General features: G+C 32.8%; 1 protein-coding gene across 13 annotated transcripts in view; it reads right to left on the bottom strand.

Moving 5' to 3' along the window:
* The window catches only part of LOC127712112 (uncharacterized), a 468,529-nt gene that overhangs the window by 189,508 nt on the left and 256,056 nt on the right, over positions 1 to 22,965 (bottom strand). Inside the window, exons 24-27 of one of the 13 annotated variants that reach the window (XM_052218365.1) lie at positions 9,668 to 9,753; positions 9,164 to 9,212; positions 8,609 to 8,743; positions 5,162 to 5,395 (exon numbers count right to left, since the gene is read on the bottom strand). The exons of 9 other annotated variants lie outside the window; for them this stretch is intronic. In XM_052218365.1, the coding sequence (XP_052074325.1) occupies positions 5,162 to 5,395; positions 8,609 to 8,743; positions 9,164 to 9,212; positions 9,668 to 9,753 (504 nt within the window). Of the gene's footprint in view, positions 1 to 1,420; positions 1,654 to 5,161; positions 5,396 to 8,608; positions 8,744 to 9,163; positions 9,213 to 9,667; positions 9,754 to 22,965 lie in introns of those variants that run through there. 3 more of the 13 variants (XM_052218364.1, XM_052218369.1, XM_052218374.1) reach the window with 3 other exon arrangements.

The following is a 22,965-nucleotide window of genomic DNA, read 5'->3' as shown; positions in this document are numbered from 1 at the left end:
TTATAATAAGCTTTGGATTTTCAAATATTTTTTGGCTCGAGCATCACTGAAGATACATTGATTGTCAAAATGTCCATCTGGTGCAGACAAATTGGTACCGTTTAATATGTTATTACTCCTACTGGGTCGATGCCTCTGATGCTGGACTGATAGTCCCCGAGGTTATCACCATCCCGGTAGCCCGTATTTCGGTACTGGCATGAAAATACGGATTTTGTGTTAAAAAAATTTACTGTTACAAAATGTTTGAAATTATTTAAAACTAAGGAATGTATCTCCCTCATGCAAAGCTCTAGTTCCTTGCCCGGCTTTGGTTGTACTTTGTCCTTTTTGGTTTATAGCTCTCCATCCTTTTAATAAGCTTTGGATTTTCAAATATTTCAGCCTCGAGCATCACTGAAGAGACATTGATTGTCGAAATGCGCATCTGGTGCAGAGAATTTGTACCGTTTATGTTATTACTACCACTGGGTCGATGCCTCTGTTGGTGAACTGATAGTCCCAGAGGGTATCACAATCCCAGTAGCCAGTATTTCGGTACTGGCATGAAAATACAGATTTCAAGTTATACAAATTTGAGGTTACAAAATGTTTGAAATTATAGCTCTTCATCTTTTTAATAAGCTTTGGATTTTCAAATATTTCGGCCTTGCGCATCACTGAAGAGACATTGATTGTCGAAATGCGGATCTGGTGCAAAAAATTGTTATAATAGCTTTGAAGATATTGTCACATGATCTAAATTTCGAGTGAATATGTATATCTTCATTAGACAAAAACATCATGGTGCATAAACAGCATTTGTAAATTTAATAAAAAAAACAGCTATAAAAAAGATCCGAGTCGACGTACTATTTCAACTTTATATTAATTATAAGTTTGCATTCTTGAAAAGATTAATAGCTGCGACGGTTGAAAACGAAGTTTGAATGATGACCAAAAACTTTAAAGATAAGCTAAGACGTCTATTAGTATTTCTAATGCAATTATTTTGTATCAATGGTTCTGATTGTATGACAGTAAGCGTAAAGTTCTCTATCTTCTTGTCTGTAACTTAGGAAGTCGACATTTTGAATTGCGGAATGTATTGACATGTAATGTCTACAATAATAAGCAAAAAAACTCACATGTTGCACCTAAAAATCTCTTCATAAAATTTTATTACATTCTGAAGCGGCCAAGAAGTCAGAAAACGCCCGGTGTTTACGTTTGACACCAAAAGCATGCTTATGACGTCACTAGTTTAGAACCATGGAAGATAACATCTTTTCGCGGAATTTTCTTTAACAAAAATTTTACACTGAAATAATGATTGAAATTTGATTATGAATTTGTTTTGCATTAGAAAAGAGACAACTATATTGTATTTGAAGCTTTGCTTTACTACGCGTCGCCAGGTAAACTAAATTTGCGACAGTAAAACTACCGATGGACGTCCGCAAAGCTTCAAATACAATACAGTTATCTCTTAAACCCACGTGGTTCCTCTTCTAGGTTTAATTCTTGAAAAAGCATCCAAAAACCATTCTGCATTACTTTCTCTATCTCTGTCCAGGAAAGGTCAGTTTTAAGGTAACGCAAGGAATGATATGAGACATTGTAGCTTGTCATGATAACTGTTAAGATTATCAGAAAGACAAACGTGTCCTTGAACTGAAAAAAAATAATAAAAAAATCAATTAAATTGAATAACATTCACACTGAAACTATTTTGTATGATATACAGTTATTACTTAGTTATTTGTTTCTTTCTTTCTTTGTGTATATTGTTTGCACTGACTATACTTATATCTGAATAATATAATTTTAAAGCAAGTAAAAACGTATTCTTCTCTGTCGTAAAACAACAAACCTGATTATATATTGATATATACATATATATAAATAGGTTACAGTAAATTAGGAATTACACATGATTACTAAACAATTTTAAGTAAATACCTGTAATTACTAAACAATTAAGTAAATACCTGTAATTACTAAACAATTAAGTAAATGCCTGTAATTACTAAACAATTAAGTAAATACCTGTAATTACTAAACAATTTAGTAATTACATGTATAAATGAGATTGTTTCAGTGATTACAGGCAATCACTGATTTTTTTTCTTTCATATTTACAGCTATTAACTAACTTGCTGTATGGTTAAGGAATCAAAAATCCTCAAGATTGTGTATTTAAACTGAAAATGTCTGTTTTAAATTTTTTTAAACTCAATAAAAATCATTTCCAACATGCAAGACCATAACATAAATCCATGCAACGAAATTGTTCAGTTCTCCAATAAACACACATCATGTCATCAATTAACATAGAATGAATGCCTATTGTTCATGTTGTTGTCTATAATCATTTTATGTATGTTGGCGTTTGCTTTTGTTGTAGATCATTGTCTCTGTTGTTCCGTTGTTTTACTCTTATACATGTTATATTTGATGTGTTTTCCAAGGTCTTAGTTTGTTACCAAAATTCTTTTTTTTTGCTTTATCGAATTATTACTTTTGAACAGGGGTATACTACTGTTGCCGTTATTTACACAATGATTGCAAATTACTTATGACATCACATTTTTGAGTTACACAAAACGTTAGACTTGACACATATGCATGCCTTTCTTACACATAAAAGAAGATGTGGTATGATTGCCAATGATACCACTCTTTACAAGAGACCTAATGACACAGAATTTAACAGCTATATGTCAACGTACGGCCTTCAATAATGAGCAAAGCTCATACCACGTAGTCAGCTATAAAAGGCCATGAAATCACAAATGTAAAACAAATCAAACGAGAAAACAAACGACAACCTGTTTTGCATCCACACTTTTCAAATCCATGCCCTTCTCTGACTGACTGTAGACAGGCTGCTTTCATTTCATTTAACTCGACCTGGGTATGTTCGAACTTGCACATACAACGATTGCTGAGAACGTGAACAAATTCCTAGAGACATATCTATTTAAAATTCCATCTTTTGAGAAGAGCTTAAATTGGTCATTTGTCTGTTCATGTTCCAAAACTAAAAAGAAAAAAATCCTTGGATCTCCACGTCCTCTATCAATAGTAGGAATGGGAAAAGTTACGTTATTCCTGACATAAGCAGAGAGCACAATTTGGTTACTTCAAGTTTGAGCCGTTAAATCATTCTGAACAAATACAAATGTCGCAACAGAATTGTAATGTTGAAACTGTATGATTATATACAGAAAATTTGTTGCATTTGCGTTCATATTGGAAGCTATGCAACTCATACGGATAGTGATTTTTTATTGAGTCACTTTGAGCTTAGGGTATCAAGATCTCAAGAAATAAGTCTTCTACTTCAGAGGTTGGATTAATGTAATTATTGTTGTGTTATTTTCAAACAAAATGCTTAACCTTCTGATTATACTTTTTAGCTTCTCCTTTGACTTTAAGACTCGATTATATTTTCTATTCATCTGCCAATTTCATCAAATATGTTTAAGACAGTTTACGATCAAGGTGTATTTTGTAATGATAACTTTTTATTATTATTACAACAATGTGTTAACAGTTAGTCAATACGTGTAAAAATCATGTGAGAATTAGCAATTACTGGTTATTACTTGACAGTTTCAAGAATTACATTTATTATATATATCTAAGTGCATTAGGAAGTAAATGTAAAATTTAGTAATTATGAGTAATATGTATCTATCTTTTTTTTTCTAGCGACAACACTTGTTCATAGTTATATAATTTTTCCTTTGTGGTTGCATTATTCAAGTGATCAAATTGAGGCACGTTAAGATAAAACGATTACTTTATGTCCTATTTTTGCCATGTTTTTGTAAGGTTGTCTTCAGCTTATAAATTTGAATATTCAATTGGAAACTTCGGCCTACCAGTATGTAAGCTCTATAAACAAATATCTTTTATTGCGTTGAATTTAGCTCAGATGTGTTTTGTCGCCTACGAAAATGTTATGTAACTACATGTACTGTATTCAAGCCTTACTGTGTTGAGTGCCTTAGACAATCGTGTAACTAACTCAACGTACGGGTACATAACTGTCATTAAAACCTCATCACATATACCAGGCTGATAATTTGGTACGCCAGTGCGTGCTTAGTCTGCAGAAGACCTATCAGTTGCGCTCAAATCAAAACGTTTCCATGACAATTAACTACCGAAAATTTGAAAAATTGTGCCAAATACGGTTTTGGTAATCTTTACATAGGGAAGAAAACCTGTTGATTTGTATACTACATTATTTTATAAACAGTGAACTAAGAGAGAGAAAAAAACACTTTCATGATATATCAAGTCAGAACAGAGGAGGTTACAACTGGTGATACCAGCGTTGACAAATAGTTCTTTGAAAAAAGCAGTTTACTTTAGTGATATGATTGTTAAAATAATGAAGTAATGCTCTGTTTGAGCTGATTGTATTACCCGACTCTTAAAAAGTCCAAATTGTATGTGTAAGGCACCTTTCGTAGGTGGTTGCTCTGAGTATTTTTTTAATTTTGTTTCATATACAAAAACATTTATTCTAATATGACGTCTTTATATCGTTTACCAGTATAATCACAGTATATCTACTTTTAGTGCAAACTCATTAGCACACACTATTTGCTGGTCTGTGTAACGCCCTCATCATTTATACGACAATGTAAACTCAATTTGTGACAGTGAAACCCAAGTTTTACATGGGCCACGTGTAATATTTCATGTTATCGTCTTTAGTTACATAACAAGGTGACGTCATATGTATGCTTTCTGTGTCAAATATAAACACTGTGTGTTTTGTGGCTTCTTCTACGCTCCGAAGGTAATGAAATCAGTTCACAAGAACATTTTTAGATGACAAATGTTAGTTTTCCAATTTATTATTGAATAATGTAATATTATTAATATTGTAATATGGAGGGTAAAACGAAACAATCAAAACAGTACGGTGTGTTCATGGCTATCACGGTTGGCAAAATGATCTCTTTCGCACGGGATAAAGTAATCGAATATAAATGCAAACCCGATGGTTAAGGAAAACAAATCTACGGCTGCCATGAACTATTACTGAATAGTGATCATTTCTTTCTTTTTGTTTCGATTTGGCATAATGTTGTTAGACTTGCTAGTGTTAGTTGGGTAATGCAAAATTGCTTCTTCCGTCAATGATTTGAATATTTCTTACCATTTTTTGAATTATAACAAGTTTTGGTCCAAGATATTCAGATATACTAAACATGTTTAATATACGAATGCTGAGTAAAGTGAATGTTAAGACCACTAATAATTTGGACGAGTTTGGTTCTATGAATATTAAACTGATTCCTGTTGCGTACACAAACATCACTGCCCAATCTAGAAGATTCCATACATTACATATATATCTTTTAAATGTTTTTCTTCTAGCTGAAACAAATGCCTTTAAAGAAAAAAAAAGTGTTAAAATAAGATAGATGAATAAAATAAAAATCAATTTTATAAGAAGTGGAATACCTTTCAAAATGTCAAAAAACGGGTCAAACATTTTTAGATTTTAAGGGTCAACATTATGATATTGTGAACCAAGTCCTTTAAAATATTTATTTTAACAAAAATAAAAAACAATATTTCTAACACTTTGATCTACGTTTCAATATAGGCAATGTGTATATCAGCAACACAATAATTATGTACACATTCAGTTATATGATCAAAATAGCTTGTTGCTTATACTGAATCAGAAACTAGAGGGTACAATGATCATGTGTCGATCACCTGATTGAACGTTGGTTTTTGAAATCACGTAAAGATAGATTAAAATCATAACAGATACCCTTATAATGATTAAGGCTAAATTTGGTTTTATATTTAATTTAATCAAAAGCAGAATACTTTTGTAAAGTTCACAAACATTACCAATAAATTCATTGAAATTGTAGAAAATTACTTTTTAAGGACAATGATTTCAACAAGATGTCATTTGATAATTTTGCTCATGTTGACGTATGTGCAGATCTTCTTTTCGTGATATTTTTGCAGTTTACAGTATATGTCAATTTATAAAGACACATGTATTAAGGTCTTCAGCACTCCACAAGGAACATATATGCCATGTTTGATTTCATTCTATTCAGTGTTCCGCTAAAAGAAGCATTTGTATGTATTTCCCAAAAGGTCTTATAAGAAACGAAGTCCCCTGCTGGCAGCTATCTTGGATGATTGTACGGCTACAAATAACAACACTTGGTCAGCACCTCATAAGAAACATCCATTTCATGGTTGCATTCTATTCAGTGGTTCTCTAGACAGAAACAGTTGTATGTTTCACTTACTCCCACTGCTTGCAGCCATCTTGGATGACAAATCAGCTTCAAAGTAACAACACATCGTCAGCACCCCAAAAGAAACATTCATATCATGTTTGGTTTCAATCTATTAAGCGGTTATCTAGAATACGACATTGGTACATCCTTCCCATTAGGTCCTTTGTTAAACTTAGTCCCCGTTGGCAGCCATATCATTCAATGGATTTGCTACAAAGTAACAATACTTGGTCTTCACAGTATAAGGAACATGCATACCATGTTTGATTTCAATCCATCCACTGGTTCTCCAAAAGAAGACTTTTGTATGTATTTCAAATAGGATTCTTTTTTAAACTAAGTTTTTCACTCGCAGCCATCTTGTCATTCCATATTGAGTTTCTCTAAAATAAGACATTTGTATGTATTGTCCATATGATCCTACAATGTAAGTAAAACGAAACCCCCCACCGCCTATAAAGTTACTAAATTGGTCAGCACATCACAAGGAACATTCATGCAATGTTTAATTTCATTCCATTAAGTGGTTCTCTAAGGATATTTTTATGTATTTCCCATAGGGTCCTATGTTAAACTAAGTTCCTTTCTGGCTGCCATCTTGGATGATGAGTCGGTTTCAAAGTAACAACACTTGGTCAATATCTCATAAGTATTATTCAGTTTTATGTTTAGTTTCATTCCATTCAGTGGTTCTCTAAAACAGAAGACATGTGTGTGTTTTTTCCATAGGGTCCTATGTTAAACGAAGTCCCCTGCTGGTGGTTATCTTGGTTGATATATCACTTACAAATTAAAGTATTAACACTTGGTCATAACCTCATAATGAACATTTATGCCATCATGGCTATGTTTAGTTTCATTCCATTCAGTGGGTCTCTAGAAGGAGTTCAAAATATAAAGACATGACGACGACGACGGACGCAAACGCCAAGTGATGAGAACAGCTTAGATGGACTTTCGATCCAGGTGAGCTAAACAAGTAGAACATCGAACAAATAAAACAAATGATGAATTGCTCTATAAGATATAAGCTATCATTTGAGATTCGAGAAAGTTGTTTTATACTTGAGTATTTTCTGTCTATACAAAATCAACTAAGATAGTTTAACACAAAAATCATGCTAATATTTAAACCTTTTAAGAAAAGAATTGCCAGAATGAAATATGTCTACCCTTTCTTTATTTGATATTTTTCGATGTTTACGCTGCTGTTCAAAATTTTTATTATAACAAACAACATCGATGCAAAACTATGCTTTATAACGGCCAAATTACACCAATACATTTTTATAAGGATAAATAATCAAAATAAAAACATATCTGTTATTTTTCAGATTAGTTGGTATATGATCAATTGCCATAAGACAACACACACCTGCTAGGTACATTAAAATGAATCAGCCATTTTGACTATTCCTTTAAACACAGAGAACCAAATGTGACTTTTTGGGAAATATTTTTACAAATTCAAATGTGACGTCACTTTATGCGTTGATGTTTTGGCTAACTCGGCTGTATATTTTTATATGTTGGATTGAGTTGTTTTATGTAATGTATCCGTTTTTATTCTGTAGTTAGTCCCCACTTCGGTTTTATCATGTATATCTATTATATAGTTATTTTATAAAATTTACTGTTTGCAAAATTATAAATTATTCTAAATAATAAGGATGTTCTTGTCCCAGGCAGAAAACCCTGGCCGTGTTAGGCGCAACTTTTTTGGAAGTTTTGGTCCTCGGTGCTCTTCGGCTTTGTACTTGTTTTGGCTTTCAAGCTTTTTTTCATCTGAGCGTCACTGGATGGTCTTGTGTGGACGAGACGCACGTCTAGCGTATTAAATTTTAAGCCTAGTACCTTTTGTTAGCTATTATTCGTGTGTTTCTTTGTCCTATATGTTCTCCCATTTATTTGTATTGTGGTCCTGTCATGTGATGTTGTCGTTTTGGTGTTGTGTTTGACGTTGCTATTAAAGTGGGAGGTTTGGCATGCCACGAAACTAGGTTCAACCCACCATTTTTTTCTTAAAATGTCCTGTACCAAGTTAGGAAAATGGCCATTGTTATATTATAGTTCGTTTCTGTGTGTGTTACATTTTTAATGTTGTGTTTTTGTTGTGTCGTTGTTCTCCTCTTATATTTGATGCGTTTCGCTCAGTTTTAGTTTGTAACCCAGGTTTGTTTTTATCTCTATCGATTTATGAGTTTCGAACAGCGGTATACTACTGTTGCCTTTATTTAGTTCAAAAATACGTAGATGTAAATATCAAATAAAAGCATACTCCCTCCCCCATATAAATAGGATGAAAAAACAATACAACTATTGTTTGATACCTGCTTAATTTCATTGAGCCCCAAACTAACCATCCATCCATATATTGCGTAGTTTGTGTAATAAAAGTATTCAATTGTTGGAAATCTGAACAGCAACGTGTATGCATATACAAGCAAAAAAGCCAAATATCCAAGCTGAAATATGAACAGAATATATTTTACGAAAACTAAAAATGATATGATCCATAATGTGATATAGATGTACATTTAATTTGATCCTTAATGAATAAATAAGATATTCACTGATATTATAATGTTCATATTAATAATAAAAATGAGGCAAACTGCCCATTCCATATTAATCAAGGTAAGCTGTTATCATTGTAATCATTACAGTTACTTTTGAACTTTTAACATTAAAAAAGGTATGCAAATACTGCTGTTAGAAATCTTATATGTAAATTTTATATATATTGTATAATGTTTAGTTGTAATACTATTTCATCTTCTTATTTTACATTTGTTAAATCTATTCGGTATCTTGCTGTAATTTACACAAAACTTTTATTCAATAGTGTAGCATGTCTATCTTAAACGGATGTAAACATTTCTTACCATCTGAATGAAGGCTTTCATAAAAGGGAGATTGTATTTCTGGTAGAACCTATAACAAAAAAAGTGATCTATGTGATACTTTGTTTTTATTTTGTAAAAAAAACCCACTTGCAACCACTTGCATTTTGCAGCATGCATGTAGTATATGGGGTAAACATGTATTGTGCTTGGCCGTCACCTTAACCGGGTTAGGTTAAATCGAAACAAAATAAAACAGCTAATTGTTATAATCACTGTACATTTATTTCATATGTTTCGTTATATAATAGCATTAACATTACTGTAGCAGATTTGCATTTCGGCAATTGATGTCACTTTAATGATGCTCAGAGCTAAAATATTTAATTATCCAAATTCTAATAAAACATTGAGGAAGTGATAAAAACAAACAATGGACAAAGCGTATAGACAAAACGGGACCTTAAAATATGTCATCATAAAAATGTTTTCATTTATGGAGTTCTATTTAAATATTTTGGTAACTGTGATGCATTTAGTACTTACCATTTAAGAGGAGGAGCTGTTATGTTGATCATCAATACTGGCATCACAAGTAAGTGTATTAGGGCTAACAGGATGAACAATCCAACCTATTTAAAGATAAATAACTACGGTGCATATTTATTTGATTGCAAATAGTTATATTTGTGTTTTATTTTGTACGAAAATATGAAAATTGATTTAACTCAATTAAGTTTATCACTAGCATTGGAATACATTGTGTTATAGGGCTACGCAAAATCAGTATTGCGTGTTCTAAAATGCTTTGTGCAAGAACCATTTTCACGATATGGACTTTTAATAACGTGCATAGTTATATTTTTAATTGAGATGTTGTTTTTGAACATTAAGTCGATATGGAAAAAAAAAACGCGTAATAATGAGTTCAATTCACAGGTTGAGAGGATGAAAATAATTGGATCCGCCTTAACCTTGGTAGGTCAATCTAGTCCCTTTTATCATAAGTTAAGTGCAGACTAAACATAACATAAATTGACCGCAAGTTAACGCCGCGTATAAATATTTCATTTGTTAACTCAAATTTTTGCGTTACCAGGCAAGGTGAGTTTAGTACAATAGCGTTAATGCGGTCAGAGTGGAAATTTCTTAAGTCTACTCGAGTAAACGCGTGTTTACTCTGTGTTTGTTTAGTTAGATAGTAAATGGGCGTTTATTACATATTTTACATCTTTACGTGTACCTGTACGTGCACGCGTTTACTATTTCCGTTAATTATTTGTGAAATTTTTTCTGGCTTATTCATTTATTGCAAATGATAGTTAAAGAAACTATCGCCAAAACAAAATATTATCAGAAATTATTGGATAAGTAAATACGGCAAAACTTGTACCAACAATATTCAATACATCATGTACATAGTTCACTGTTTCACAATGTTTCAAGACTGGTTAAAAAACAGAAAAATTAACAGAAATTTAATGTTAATGCAGAATATTAGAGCAAATGAGGGAAACATTGGGGTTTTTTTTTTATTGCGGCAACATTTTGCTATTTTAAACTAAATGTGTTCACTTTGATATCTAACAATTCATCCTGAGGCATACAAAGTTTTCAATTATCAGGCCAGTACAAGATTATTTATAGAAAAAAAAATGTCCCTTTCTTTTGTAATCGATACAAATATTAGTGACTGTAGACCTATAGAGCTCTAAATTGGTGTACAACTATTCATCCTTAGGAACACAAATAAACACAGAATTATTTGCACTTTTTTTGTATGTGACAACACATTTTACAATTTCAACCTGAATTTCTTCTGGACTAAAATAACGTAATTCTAAAGATTTTTTATAAAATTCTAACAAAATAAAATTTGTACTGTTATCGATATAAATATTATTGAGCGTAGTCCTATAGAGCTCTAAAACGGTGTACAACTGTTCATTGTTAGGGTAAACAAAATAGAATTTTCATGTGGTTGTATTATATTCTAATGAAATTGAAAATATTGGGATTTGTCACTTTTCACCTTTATGTCTTATAATCAATCCTGAGGTATTTAAAGTATTCAATTATCAGGACAATACAAGAATATTAACAAAAACAAAAGAAATATAAGCAACTGTACACGTATAGAGCACTCCATTTGTGTAACAATATTTATCTTTAGGGACCAGAATTTGAATGCCGTTGTTTAATATTCTAACAAAATTGAAAACTTAAATTTCTTCACTTGTATGTCTACATTTAATATCATCCTGAGGAATACAAAATGTAACAAATTCTCAAACACGAGACCAGTATAAGAATACTTATAAAAAAAAGAAATATTGCATTTTTTATCGTTTTCTATGGAACGCCGTAAATGTCTTATAGTGTAAATATTTAATGTGTTTTGACGCTTTGTCTTTACGTCCTGTCATCTCTTTATGTTATGTGTAAGTTCTTTTATATCCTGACAGTGCATCTCTGTGTCATGTCAAATTAATTGTTTGTTTGGTCAATCAATTATATGATATGTCATTGCTATTCGTTGTTATGTACAATATGCATTACATTATGTTGTATCTACTGTTTGTTCTGTGAATACTTCTAAACGTTATGATCAACCACCTTTACTTTCTTTCACATTTCCTTTGTGTTGTGTCTATTATTCCTTTAAGTAAGTCAGGTAATAATGTGATTGTTATGTTGAATGTTTTAAACGTTAAACGGTTTGATACATCTTTTTTCTATGAAAACCTCATGATATTATAATCTAAAGGCTTTATGTCGAGGTTTGCGTTTTTCCGAACAATTGATTCTCTTTGTTAACAGTCATTACTTCAAACTTGGATGGAGAGTTGTCTCATTGGCACTCATACCACATCTTCCTATATCTAATTACTTCAAACACCTATTACGTTATGTGCAAATACCTATGACATTATGTGCAAACACCTTTTGCGTTATGTGCAATCATCTATTGCGTTTTGTGCAAACATCTTTTACGTAATGTGCAAACACCTATTACGTTTGTGCAAAAGGCCTATTAGAGCTTTCTTACATTTTGACGAAAAGAACGAACGAACGTAAAGGGAGCACGTATTACATTTTCGCAATAACAATTTAGAGTCGTTGTTTTATCCGATAACACAGCATTTTTTTCGAATCAAATTTATCTTTCAAAATTTAGTGTATCGCAAATAATACACGCTTTTGATATCTGAAAAAAAAGAAATAGTGTCAAATACATTTACGTCCAATACGTTACTTATGTTAACCATGATTACACACATTTGTGCGGGAATTGTTCAAGCATGAGTTTCACGATTAATATTTCAATGAAATTATTGAAGTACGGTACTCTAAATTTATCAGCAAATTGTCGACATTGATATAAAAAAAAGAAAAACAAACGAGTTATAAAGCAACCATTTAACTTCAAAAGGGGGAGTTGTGGTTTTTTGTCGGAGTCATATTGTTTTTAGTTTTTCGAAGCTATCAAATCAAATTATTTTTTTCAAAATTTTAATACAATATGGCATGGGGAAAATCTGGATTCAGATTTGTTTTTCATCTCATGGACCACAATATTTTTTTTCATCAAATTGGGAATCAGAATATTTTTTTAGGAAAAAAAACATAATCCCCTTGAAGTCAAATGCTCGTTCCGTTACATTCAAAGTAAAAACGAAAAGCTTGGGTACTTTTTGAAAATTTAACCGTCTCTCTCTCATTGTGAATTAATTATTTATAATAGAACCAGGCAAATATCTAGAATTTGAGGCTCGGAATGTGTCTGTTGAGTAGAGGTTCACTAGTGCGCCTCACTTCTTATTATGCCATTGAGCTTTGATTATAGATCAACTAATTATATACATGTAGATCGTTTTGTTCATTTATATACAGATTTTAACACCTAAATATATATCAAAGAAACTAAATCTACAATTTTGCATCATATATATTGTGAATTTCTTAATGACGATTAAACAGTAAACTTGCTTGGAAGATAGATGTTAATGGTCAGTCAAAGTCCAGTGGCTAATATTCCATGAATGTGCAGGACCAAAACGCAATTATACGCTGATAGAGCGGTTCCATAGGAGAACATAATTCCGATGTATGGATAAAATCACCTCACATCAGAAGGCGACAATGAGTATTACCCAGGGAGAGGCGGTAATTCACTGCAAGATATTAAACAAGCACCGGCATATGGCATAATATGGAGGTCATATTTTTTTCTTCATTTAATTATTTTGGACGTTGCAAATATTTTAATTGAGGAAGCATTTGTTTTTTATGTGAGACAATTTATTTGCTTTGATATTTTCTTAGCATGTAAATTATGCAAAGATGTTATTTTATTTTTGGAGGAAGGGGATGGGGTTTGCAGCACTTTTTGTTTTTGTTTTAGGGTTATTTTTTTCTTCTGACGAGCCTATATTTTGTAGCGTTATCTCCTTCCACCGGGTGGTATTATATCTTTACCTATCGAACGTCCCGAAATCCTATATCTCACGAAAGATCAAATTTAACAAGTGTCGTTGCATGAAAGGCAATGGTCCTTAATAGGCTAACATTAATGTGAAACGCCATCGAAGTTCCATGACGATTATTTAAACATGTCAAAATAAAGAATCCCTTCAACGAGTCTTACGTATGATTCGTCAATCGTACGTACATTTTGTCAAATTGTATGAAAGCTCTAGTACATTGTATGCGAACACCTTTAACATTCTGTGCAAACACCTATCACGTTATGTGTAAACACCTATTTCGTTATGTACAGAATCCTACTACGTTATGAGCAAATTTCTATTACATTGTGTGTAAATGCCTATTACATTGTGTGCAAACACCTATCACGTTATGTGCAAACACCAATAACGAAATGACAAACGTCTTTTTCAATATGTGCAAACACCTATTACGTTCTGGTAAACTCTTTTTTTAACACAGATTAAAACAAAACGCATCAATGATATAAACATTTACAGTATACATTGAAACTTCCGAAAATGGTAAAAACACGATGCAACCGCATTTCTTTACGGAGTATCTGAACGTAAAACAAATTATGCCCTTATTCACTTCCACCAACCGGGTCATTATATAGGTCGCCATAGCTTGCATACATACTTATTACATATGGTTTTGGAATTCGGCTAATTACATCACACAATTTGGTGACTATGTTGAACGAATCTATCCAATCGAACTAGAGATAAAGGATACTACAGATACAGTCTGCCTCATATCTTGGCTTAAATCTAGAAATTGACAATGAGGGTCGGTTGAAAACAAAACTTTACGACAAAAGAGATGATTTCAGCTTCCCAATTGTGAACTTTCCATTTCTATGTAGCAACATTCCAGCAGCTCCTGCATACGGAGTATATATCTCAAAATTGAAACGATATTCCCGTGCTTGTATTTCCTATCATGATTTCCTTGATAGAGGGTTGCTGCTCACAAGGAAGCTATTAAACCAAGAGTTCCAAATGGTGAAGTTGAAATCATCCCTTCGTAAATTTAACGGACGCCATCACGAGTTGGTTGACCGTTATGGAATAACCGTTTCACAGATGATATCGGATATGTTCCTTATGTCGTAACTACAATACCCTTCCCTTTTCACGAATATGACCTACCGAATTAGACTATTTACCGGATTTGTAATAACATAAGTAATACGACGGGTGCCACATGTGGAGCAGGATCTGCTTACCCTTCCGGAGCACCTGAGATCACCGCCGGTTTTTGGTGGGGTTCGTGTTGCTTAGTTTTTACTTTTCTATGTTGTGTCGTGTGTACTATTTTTGTCTGTTTGTCTTTTTTTTTTAGCCATAGCGTTGTCAGTTTAATTTTAATCTATGAGTTTGACTGTCCCTCTGGTATCTTTCGCCCCTCTTTATTCAATTATAGACTTTTGACGAGGTCAATACGTTATATATGGACCTGTTTAGATTATATTAACCGACACGAAGATATAAGCCCGCCCCCTCTTATCTTGGATTTTAACGAAAAATTAACAGGGAGCTTTGGCAAAATTTAGTTCGAACTCCCTCCTACATGTAATCAAACTGCTTAAACGTTGCGCACGCTGTTCATACAACCTCTAGAATTTCAAACAGATTCTATGAAATTTCCTCCGAAAAACAAAACACATGTCAGCTAACACTGACCGCTATAAAAACACAACTTCAGTATATGTTTTCAATTATGTACGTATAGCTCTTGGTCATATGCTTAGTAATATCTAGTATGCTTGAGGATTAAAATAACAAAGCTATATGAAAAAAAACGGATGTCCAACGTTACATTTTTGAACAACTGTTTTAATTCATTATCAGAAGCAGGAAAATTAAAGAAGAATTTAAGACTTCCCTTTCGTGTTTAAAGCCTGTCTCAGTTTTCTTTTTCGTTATAAAGATGAATTTTTAAAAGATTGTCGCCTAAATATTTCGTCGATTTCAAGCCAATCCAGATTACATAATTTTAAGAAGTATTCCGCATTTTTATGCTAATTTGGATTGAATCTTATGAACTACATACCTCGCTAGCTATTATTATATTTTTTGCACACTTTAACAGCAGCCAAGAAAAGAGGGACCTACATTTCTAAAAATGGCAATATCTAACGGAAACTGTCAAAACAGTGTATTTTTAGAATGATTACATGTAGATACAATAGAATATGTTTGTATACACTTTTATATTCTTTAAAATAAGATTTCCCAGATGTGCAGCAAACCCCTTATAAAAAACAGGCTTAATTGTGCATTTAGCTAAATGTGTCAAACCATTCGCGTTCATAACTTAACGCATCGAAGCTAATCGTATTAATACCTTATACGGCAATACTATTCATTGAATGTATGACTGCGTTTGGAAAAGTACATAGATGTTTCTAATTTATACGACGATGTTCGTTGAAATGATGAACAAAAACAACGGCGGAATAATTTATAGATGATATAAAAGCTAACTGTTACCCTTTTATCAAAAACTGGTGAAAAAATGAAATGGGGTCAAAAAATAAATATATTGGTTGACTATGCGGTATTGGTTTTTGTTGAAGGCCGTACGGTGTGCTATTTGGAAATTACTGTGTCATTTGGTCTCTTGTGTATGAGTTGTCTCATTGGCATTTATACCAAATCTTTATATTCTTATAGTCAACAAAAGAAACAGTACAACACTTTCATAAAAAAAAAATGGTAGAAAACAGTAACAATTAGATAGAATATGTATATTTTTTTATCCTTCTTCATGACACGTTTCGGACAGTTACCGGACCAAGTACGGACGAATCAAAGTCAATATCTGGAATTTCAGTGTGCGGTATTTGATAGCGAGTAAGGCCAGTGAAGTTGATAAAATGCTTATAAACCTTTTTATTCAGAGGAAATATGTGTATGTGTCGTTTTTGTGGATTACAGATAACATGGATGAGACAGTTTTTAACGAAAATGCAGCTTTTTAATATACCCTTTACCCTGTCTTGCACATTTCTAATAAAAAATCAGACAGAATTTTTCCTAAAATTACTGTTCATTTTTAAAAAGTCCCAAAATTAGAGGGAGCGGGCCCCTGTCTCCTCCCTCCTTTTTCACCTGTCTCAACCTGCCTTGTCAGAGACAGAGGAATCAATAGGTCTTTGGAATGAACGACAATAAAATCTAGATTTTTTGAAGGATTTCTTAGCTGCGACATAAATCGTTGGCGACGTCATTGCATTTGTAGCACTAAATTAGTACACGTTTCTCGCTAGAATATCCAACTGGGAGGGTAATTAAGGGACTATTTTCGATTCTTATTAGCAAATTATCAATAATCATAAATAATAAATCATCCTAACACATATTTCTAGCTCGAGATTGATGTCAAGAGAAACAATGGGAACTTTTAATCTAGCTGTCAGTAACTGCAAGTACTCACATATCTGTACTTAGTGTCTGTTTGTCATTGGGATGTACAAGTACCCGGCTACGTTCACTCCATGTTTTGGTAAGAGGTATTTCTATGAGTATCCAACGGATAAGTTAAACCTTTATCAACTGATCTTATAGTTTGTTCATATGTTGTACTGTAACACCTCTGTCCCAGGTTAGGGGAGGGTTGGGCACCAGCTTATATGTTAAACCCCGACATATTCTATATGGGCCTGTCCCAAGTCCGGAGCCTGTAATTGAGTGATTGTAGTTTGCTAATGTTTATCACATGCGGTTTTTTTTTCTATTGTTTTAAATTTGTACAGTTCTTGTATTGTATTGTTGCACTACTGTCCCAGGATTAAGGGAACGGTTGGGCGCCCATTAATATGTTTAACCCCTCCATATTCTGTATGTTCATGTCCCAAGTCAGGAGCCTGTAATTCAGTGGTTGTCGTTTGTTGCGGTGTTACTTATTTGTTTTTCGTTCATTTTTTTGTACATAAGTTAGGTCATTAGTTTTCTGGTTTGAATAATTTAAATTTGTCAGTTTGTTGCCTTGTTTACCTTACTATGCGGTATGATATTTGCTCATTTTTGAAGGCAGTTTTAAATATCTGTGACGACTCTTGTGAAGAGTTGTCACATTGGCATTCATACCACATCTTCTTTATATTGTATTGTTCCTTTCGGCTGCACTTCTAGAAAACTTCTGCAAAACGTTTTCATAAAGTATAGACATCCAAAATGAAAAGTAGGGTTTACCGAAACATCTTTCAAAAAGTGGACCTTCATTCTAATATTTTATCAATATATGCATTAATTATATCACGTACGACACAAGGTGAACAACATGATGAAATTTCTAAACAAATATCATGAACTCAAGATATATCTGTCCATTTCAATTGGAGCTATCACCTGTATTTGGTTGATTTTATTTTGTTTTTTGTTTTGTTTTCTTTTTCTTCTGAATTTGTTTTTGGTTGTTTTTATTTTTTTTATTTTGCTTTTATATTATAAAGTAACACAGTCGACATGTCCGTCATAGTTCATATAATTAATCTCCAAAATGTCAGAGGTGGTGGATTGGGAGGAGAGCGGGCCGGTGGAGCAGGCTCTTCCTATATGAAGGTATATACATATGTGCCGCTGGAATGGGTCACTTTTTATTCGATAAATATAGCAATGAGTTTTGAATTTACTATTATAGTAGGTCAATGGGTCAGTAATTGTCATATTTCGATAAGATTTTTGTACAAATCTTGATTCATCGTTTAAAAATCAAGTTTTTGAAATCCTGGCTACACATTTGTACATAAAACTCATGAGGAGAACCCCCAACCCTGTGAAAATGTTTAACAGTAATACTAAAACCATATTGAGGAATGAAGGTTTATAGGCTACACATAATATGCATATACACGCATATGTACATTTTATATGAATTTAAGGCGCAGTCATAGTATATCTATATTACGACCGCCTTCCAAAACCATATGTTTAAAGTTAAACAGTAAGTATGTATGCAAACTATGTCGACCTATATAATGACCCGGTTGGCGAACGTGAAAGAAATGTGGTAGGATTTTGTTTTTAACTTATTTCAGTCTATTGATTTCCTTAATTTTCGATATTCTGTAAATATATAATTATATCATTGATGCGTTTTGTTTTAATTGTGTTAACAAAGCGTTTACAATAACGTAATAAGTGTTTGCACATAACGTTATAGGCGTTTGTCATTAACGTAATAGGTGTTTGCACATAACATAATAAGTGTTTACACATAATGTAATAGGTGTTTGCACATAATGTTATATGTGTTTGCACATATCGTAATAGGTTCTTGTACTTTTCGTAATAGGTGACAGCACATAACGCAAAACGTGTTTGCACATATAATGTCATAGGTATTTGCACATAACGTAATAGGTGTTTGCATATAATGTCATAGGTATTTGCACATGACCTAATAGGTGTTTGCACATATTGTAAAGTCATTTGCACAAAACGTATTAGGTGTTTACACATAATGTAATACGTGTTTGCACATAACATACCAGTAGATTCACATGCCATCCTGAATGTTAACAAAGAGTATCAATTGTTCGGCAAAATAAGCTATACCATGATGTAATATACTTTTCACATAAGATACATATGTATAAACACAATATAAAGCCAATATAATATAATATCATGATGTTTTCATAGAACAAAAATGTATCAAACCAAAACATTTACAACATTCAACATAACAATCAGATTTGAGACAGAACGCCATTATAAACTGACTTATAGCCACAACATAGAGGAAACAATTAATTTGACATAGCACAGAGATGCACTGTCAGGATATAAAGGAACTGACACATAACATAAAGGAGAAATGACAGGGCTTTAAGACAAAGCGAAAAACTCATTAAACATGTTAAATATTTTCACTATAAGAATGATACGGCGTTCCATAATTTTCGATATAAATATTAGTAACTGTAGACTACATAGCTTTCAATTTGTGTGCATATATTCATCCTTTGGGATAAAAATAAAAACAGTATTTTTTATACAGTACTCGATTTGTGTAAACTATTCATCCTTATGGACCAAAAGAACAGAATTTTAATGTCGTTGTATACAATTCTAACAAAATGAAATTTTAAAGTAAACTGTCCTCACTTTTATGTTTATAACAATCTTGGGTTTAAATAGAGGCTGCAATAGCCTATGTCGCTCACCTGATATCCTTGTTTACAATTGATTCATAATATAATGCAACCATTATACTTTTGCTTTAGTTTCAGAGATTTAAAACAAAATGTGCATTTCGCCCCTACATGTATGTTCTATTTCTAGCCATATCGGCCATCTTGGTTGGTAAGTGTGATCATTGGACAGGAAGCAAGTCATTTCGTACCTTGACCATTTCGTACCTCTGCCATTTCGTACTCAAATTTGCCATTTCGTACCCAACATTTACCATTTTGTACCCACAATAATATCCATTTCGTACCCTATGGGCCAAATGCATCTACCATTTTGTACCTCATGGACTTAATACATGTTATCTATTTTGAATCATGTTTTTGTAAAGATTTTCATGATTTTAATGTTCTTTTTAAAATATAACATAAATGGTCAAGGTACAAAATGGTCAGGGTACGGAATTGTTTTTGCCAGGGTACGACATGGGGAAGGGGGGGGGGGGGGGTGTACGAAATGGTTAGGGTACGAAATGACTATAACTCATTGGACATATTTAGTAAACCATAATGATAATTGTGACCAAGTTTAGTTTCAGTTGTCTCAGTGGTTTCAGAGAAGAAGATTTTTGTAAAAGATTACAAGAATTTGCGAAAAATTGATAAAGATATACTATAAAGGGCAGTAACTCCTAAGGAGTCAACTGACAATTTTGGTCGTCTGACTTATTTGTAGATCTTACTTTACCGAACCTTGATGCTGGTGACAGTTTATCTCTTTCTATGATAATATTCAAGATAATAACCAAAAACTGCAAAATTTTCTTAAATTTACCTATTCAGGGGCAGCAACCCAACAATGGCTTGTCAGATTTGTCTGAAAATTTTAGGGCAGATAGATCTTATCCTGAAGAACTTTAAAATCCCTGTCAGATTTGCTCTTAATGCATACGTTTCAGAGATATAAGCCGAAAAAAGCATGTCGATCCTAGATTCTATTTTAGCAATGTCGGTCATGTTGGTTGGCAGGCGGCATCATCCCCAGTTTTACTCTTAATGCTTTAATTTCAGAGATATAAGCCAAAACCTGCAGTTTATCATTATGTTCTAATTTAAGCAATAACGGCCATATTGGTTGGCAGGCAGGTTCGTCGGACACATTCTTTAAACTAAATACTCCAATGTTCATTGTGGCAAAATTTGGTTAAAATTAGGCCAATCGGTTTCAGAGGAGGAGACTTTAGTGAAATGTAACGGCCGACGACGACGAAGGACGATAGACCTCTAGAGATGAGAACGGTCACTTGGCTTCTCAGGCTGGGTGAGCTAAAAAATGTACTCAATTATCAGGCTAGTACTATAATATTGATAAAAAAAAAAAATGAAGTGTCATTTTTTGTTATTGATATAAATACAAGTAACCGTAGACTTATAGAGCCCTCAATGTGTAAATGTATTCAACCTTGGAGACGAACAGAACAGAATTGTCATACCGTTGTATAATATTCGAAGAAAATGAAAAAAAAGGCATCTTTTCTTTTAATGCGTCAACAATTTTTTCAATTGTAAAATAAAATTATCAATTTAGGAATATGACAGTTGATTTCAATTCGTTTGATGTGTTTGAGCTTTTGTTTTGCCATTTGATTAGGGACTTTCCATTTTGAACTTTCTTCGGCGTTCGTTATTTTTGTAATTTTACTTTTTTTTTCACTTTTATGTCTTTCAAACATGTTGAGGTAAAACAAAATACTCAATTATCAGGCTTATAATGGAGGATGAATTCTTTGAGAAAAAAAGTTATTCGCACTTTCATTGGTCCTGTTATTGTCAATGTTGGTCCAGTCGTGTCAACATTGCTCATGTGGCGTTTTCGTAAGTCTTTTTCTTATGTGTATATTAGACGATGAAATCTGATATATTTCAAATTTGAGATAAATCCTATGATAAATGAAAAAGTTATCAACATTTTCATTTTGGTCCTGTCAATGTCCTGTCATTGGTCCAGTCATTAATGTAACCCACCATGCAGTAGTAAACGTTCGAAAACTTTTACAAAACAATAAAATAAATCGGAAGTAAACGTGAAAGTAAACGTCCGTTAACAATGAACAAAATTCAAAAACGCGCATTTTCGCGTTTACGAAGAGGTAAACGTGAAAGTAAACGCCCATCTACATTTTGTGTCTACTAAAATTATGAGGTGAACGCAGAGTAAACACGGCGTTTACTCGAAGTGCACGCGAGTAAACGCCGCATTAACTTCATGTAAGCTTGATCTGTATCCAACTGTTCTTGAAATGCCTGACATTATCGAATTGTAGGACATCTGACCTATATCTGCATCAATACACACATAAATTGTTATAAAAAAGGCTAGTCTTTTATGGTTATATTCTTAATATTTAAGATTTGTTCGACGATGATGGTAAAATATAATTATTTACGAATAAGATGCAAGTTGTCGTTCAGAAAATTATTTCGAAACAACAAAAGGCTTTGTCAGTATCAATATTATTTTGACAATTTAACGCAATCCCAATTCCTTGTGTACACTGGTAATTTTGATTCCTTGACGTATACGATATAAAACAAACCTCAATACTTAAGACTTTAGTTGGTGCGTCCTCATGCATCCTAAACTATCCAAATTAAAATATTTCTTAAATACATTGATTGAAAAAAAACACATTATAAACAGTTTACATATCTAATTTATAGATGCATTAGAATATAGAACATTGCATTTAAAAAAAATGAAAGCGTCCGGACCGTTTAGTCATGGCGTCCGTTTATATCAGGGATATGTACTATCCCATTTCCTTGTTTATTCATTATGCATACGTATCAAATACCTGACGAAATAAAGATTTCCCCTCTCCGTACCACATTTTATTCAGAATATCTGTGACGGTTTTGTTGTTAAGATATGCCTTGTTTTCCGTCTTGATTGCATCTTTTAAGTATCCGTGGTTCACCAAAAGACGACCAGCATGATTCACCGTTTCATTGAGTTCAGTTGCAACTAAATCGTTGTTTAAATTGGCCTCGTTAATAAATCCTGTAATCAGGATTGCACGTTCCGTGAAATATCTATAAAAATAGATTCAGTTACAGAATATTGAAGTTATAGACATTTTAATGTCTTTAATTCACATTTGTGAACCTTTTCCAATCATTTTAACAATGTATGGAGATGGTTTTTGTCGTATTG

Source organism: Mytilus californianus, unplaced genomic scaffold (genome assembly GCF_021869535.1).
Source record: "Mytilus californianus isolate M0D057914Y unplaced genomic scaffold, xbMytCali1.0.p SCAF_8, whole genome shotgun sequence".
Classification (NCBI taxonomy): Eukaryota; Metazoa; Mollusca; class Bivalvia; order Mytilida; family Mytilidae; genus Mytilus; species Mytilus californianus.
This window is presented reverse-complemented; position numbering and strand designations above follow the sequence as displayed.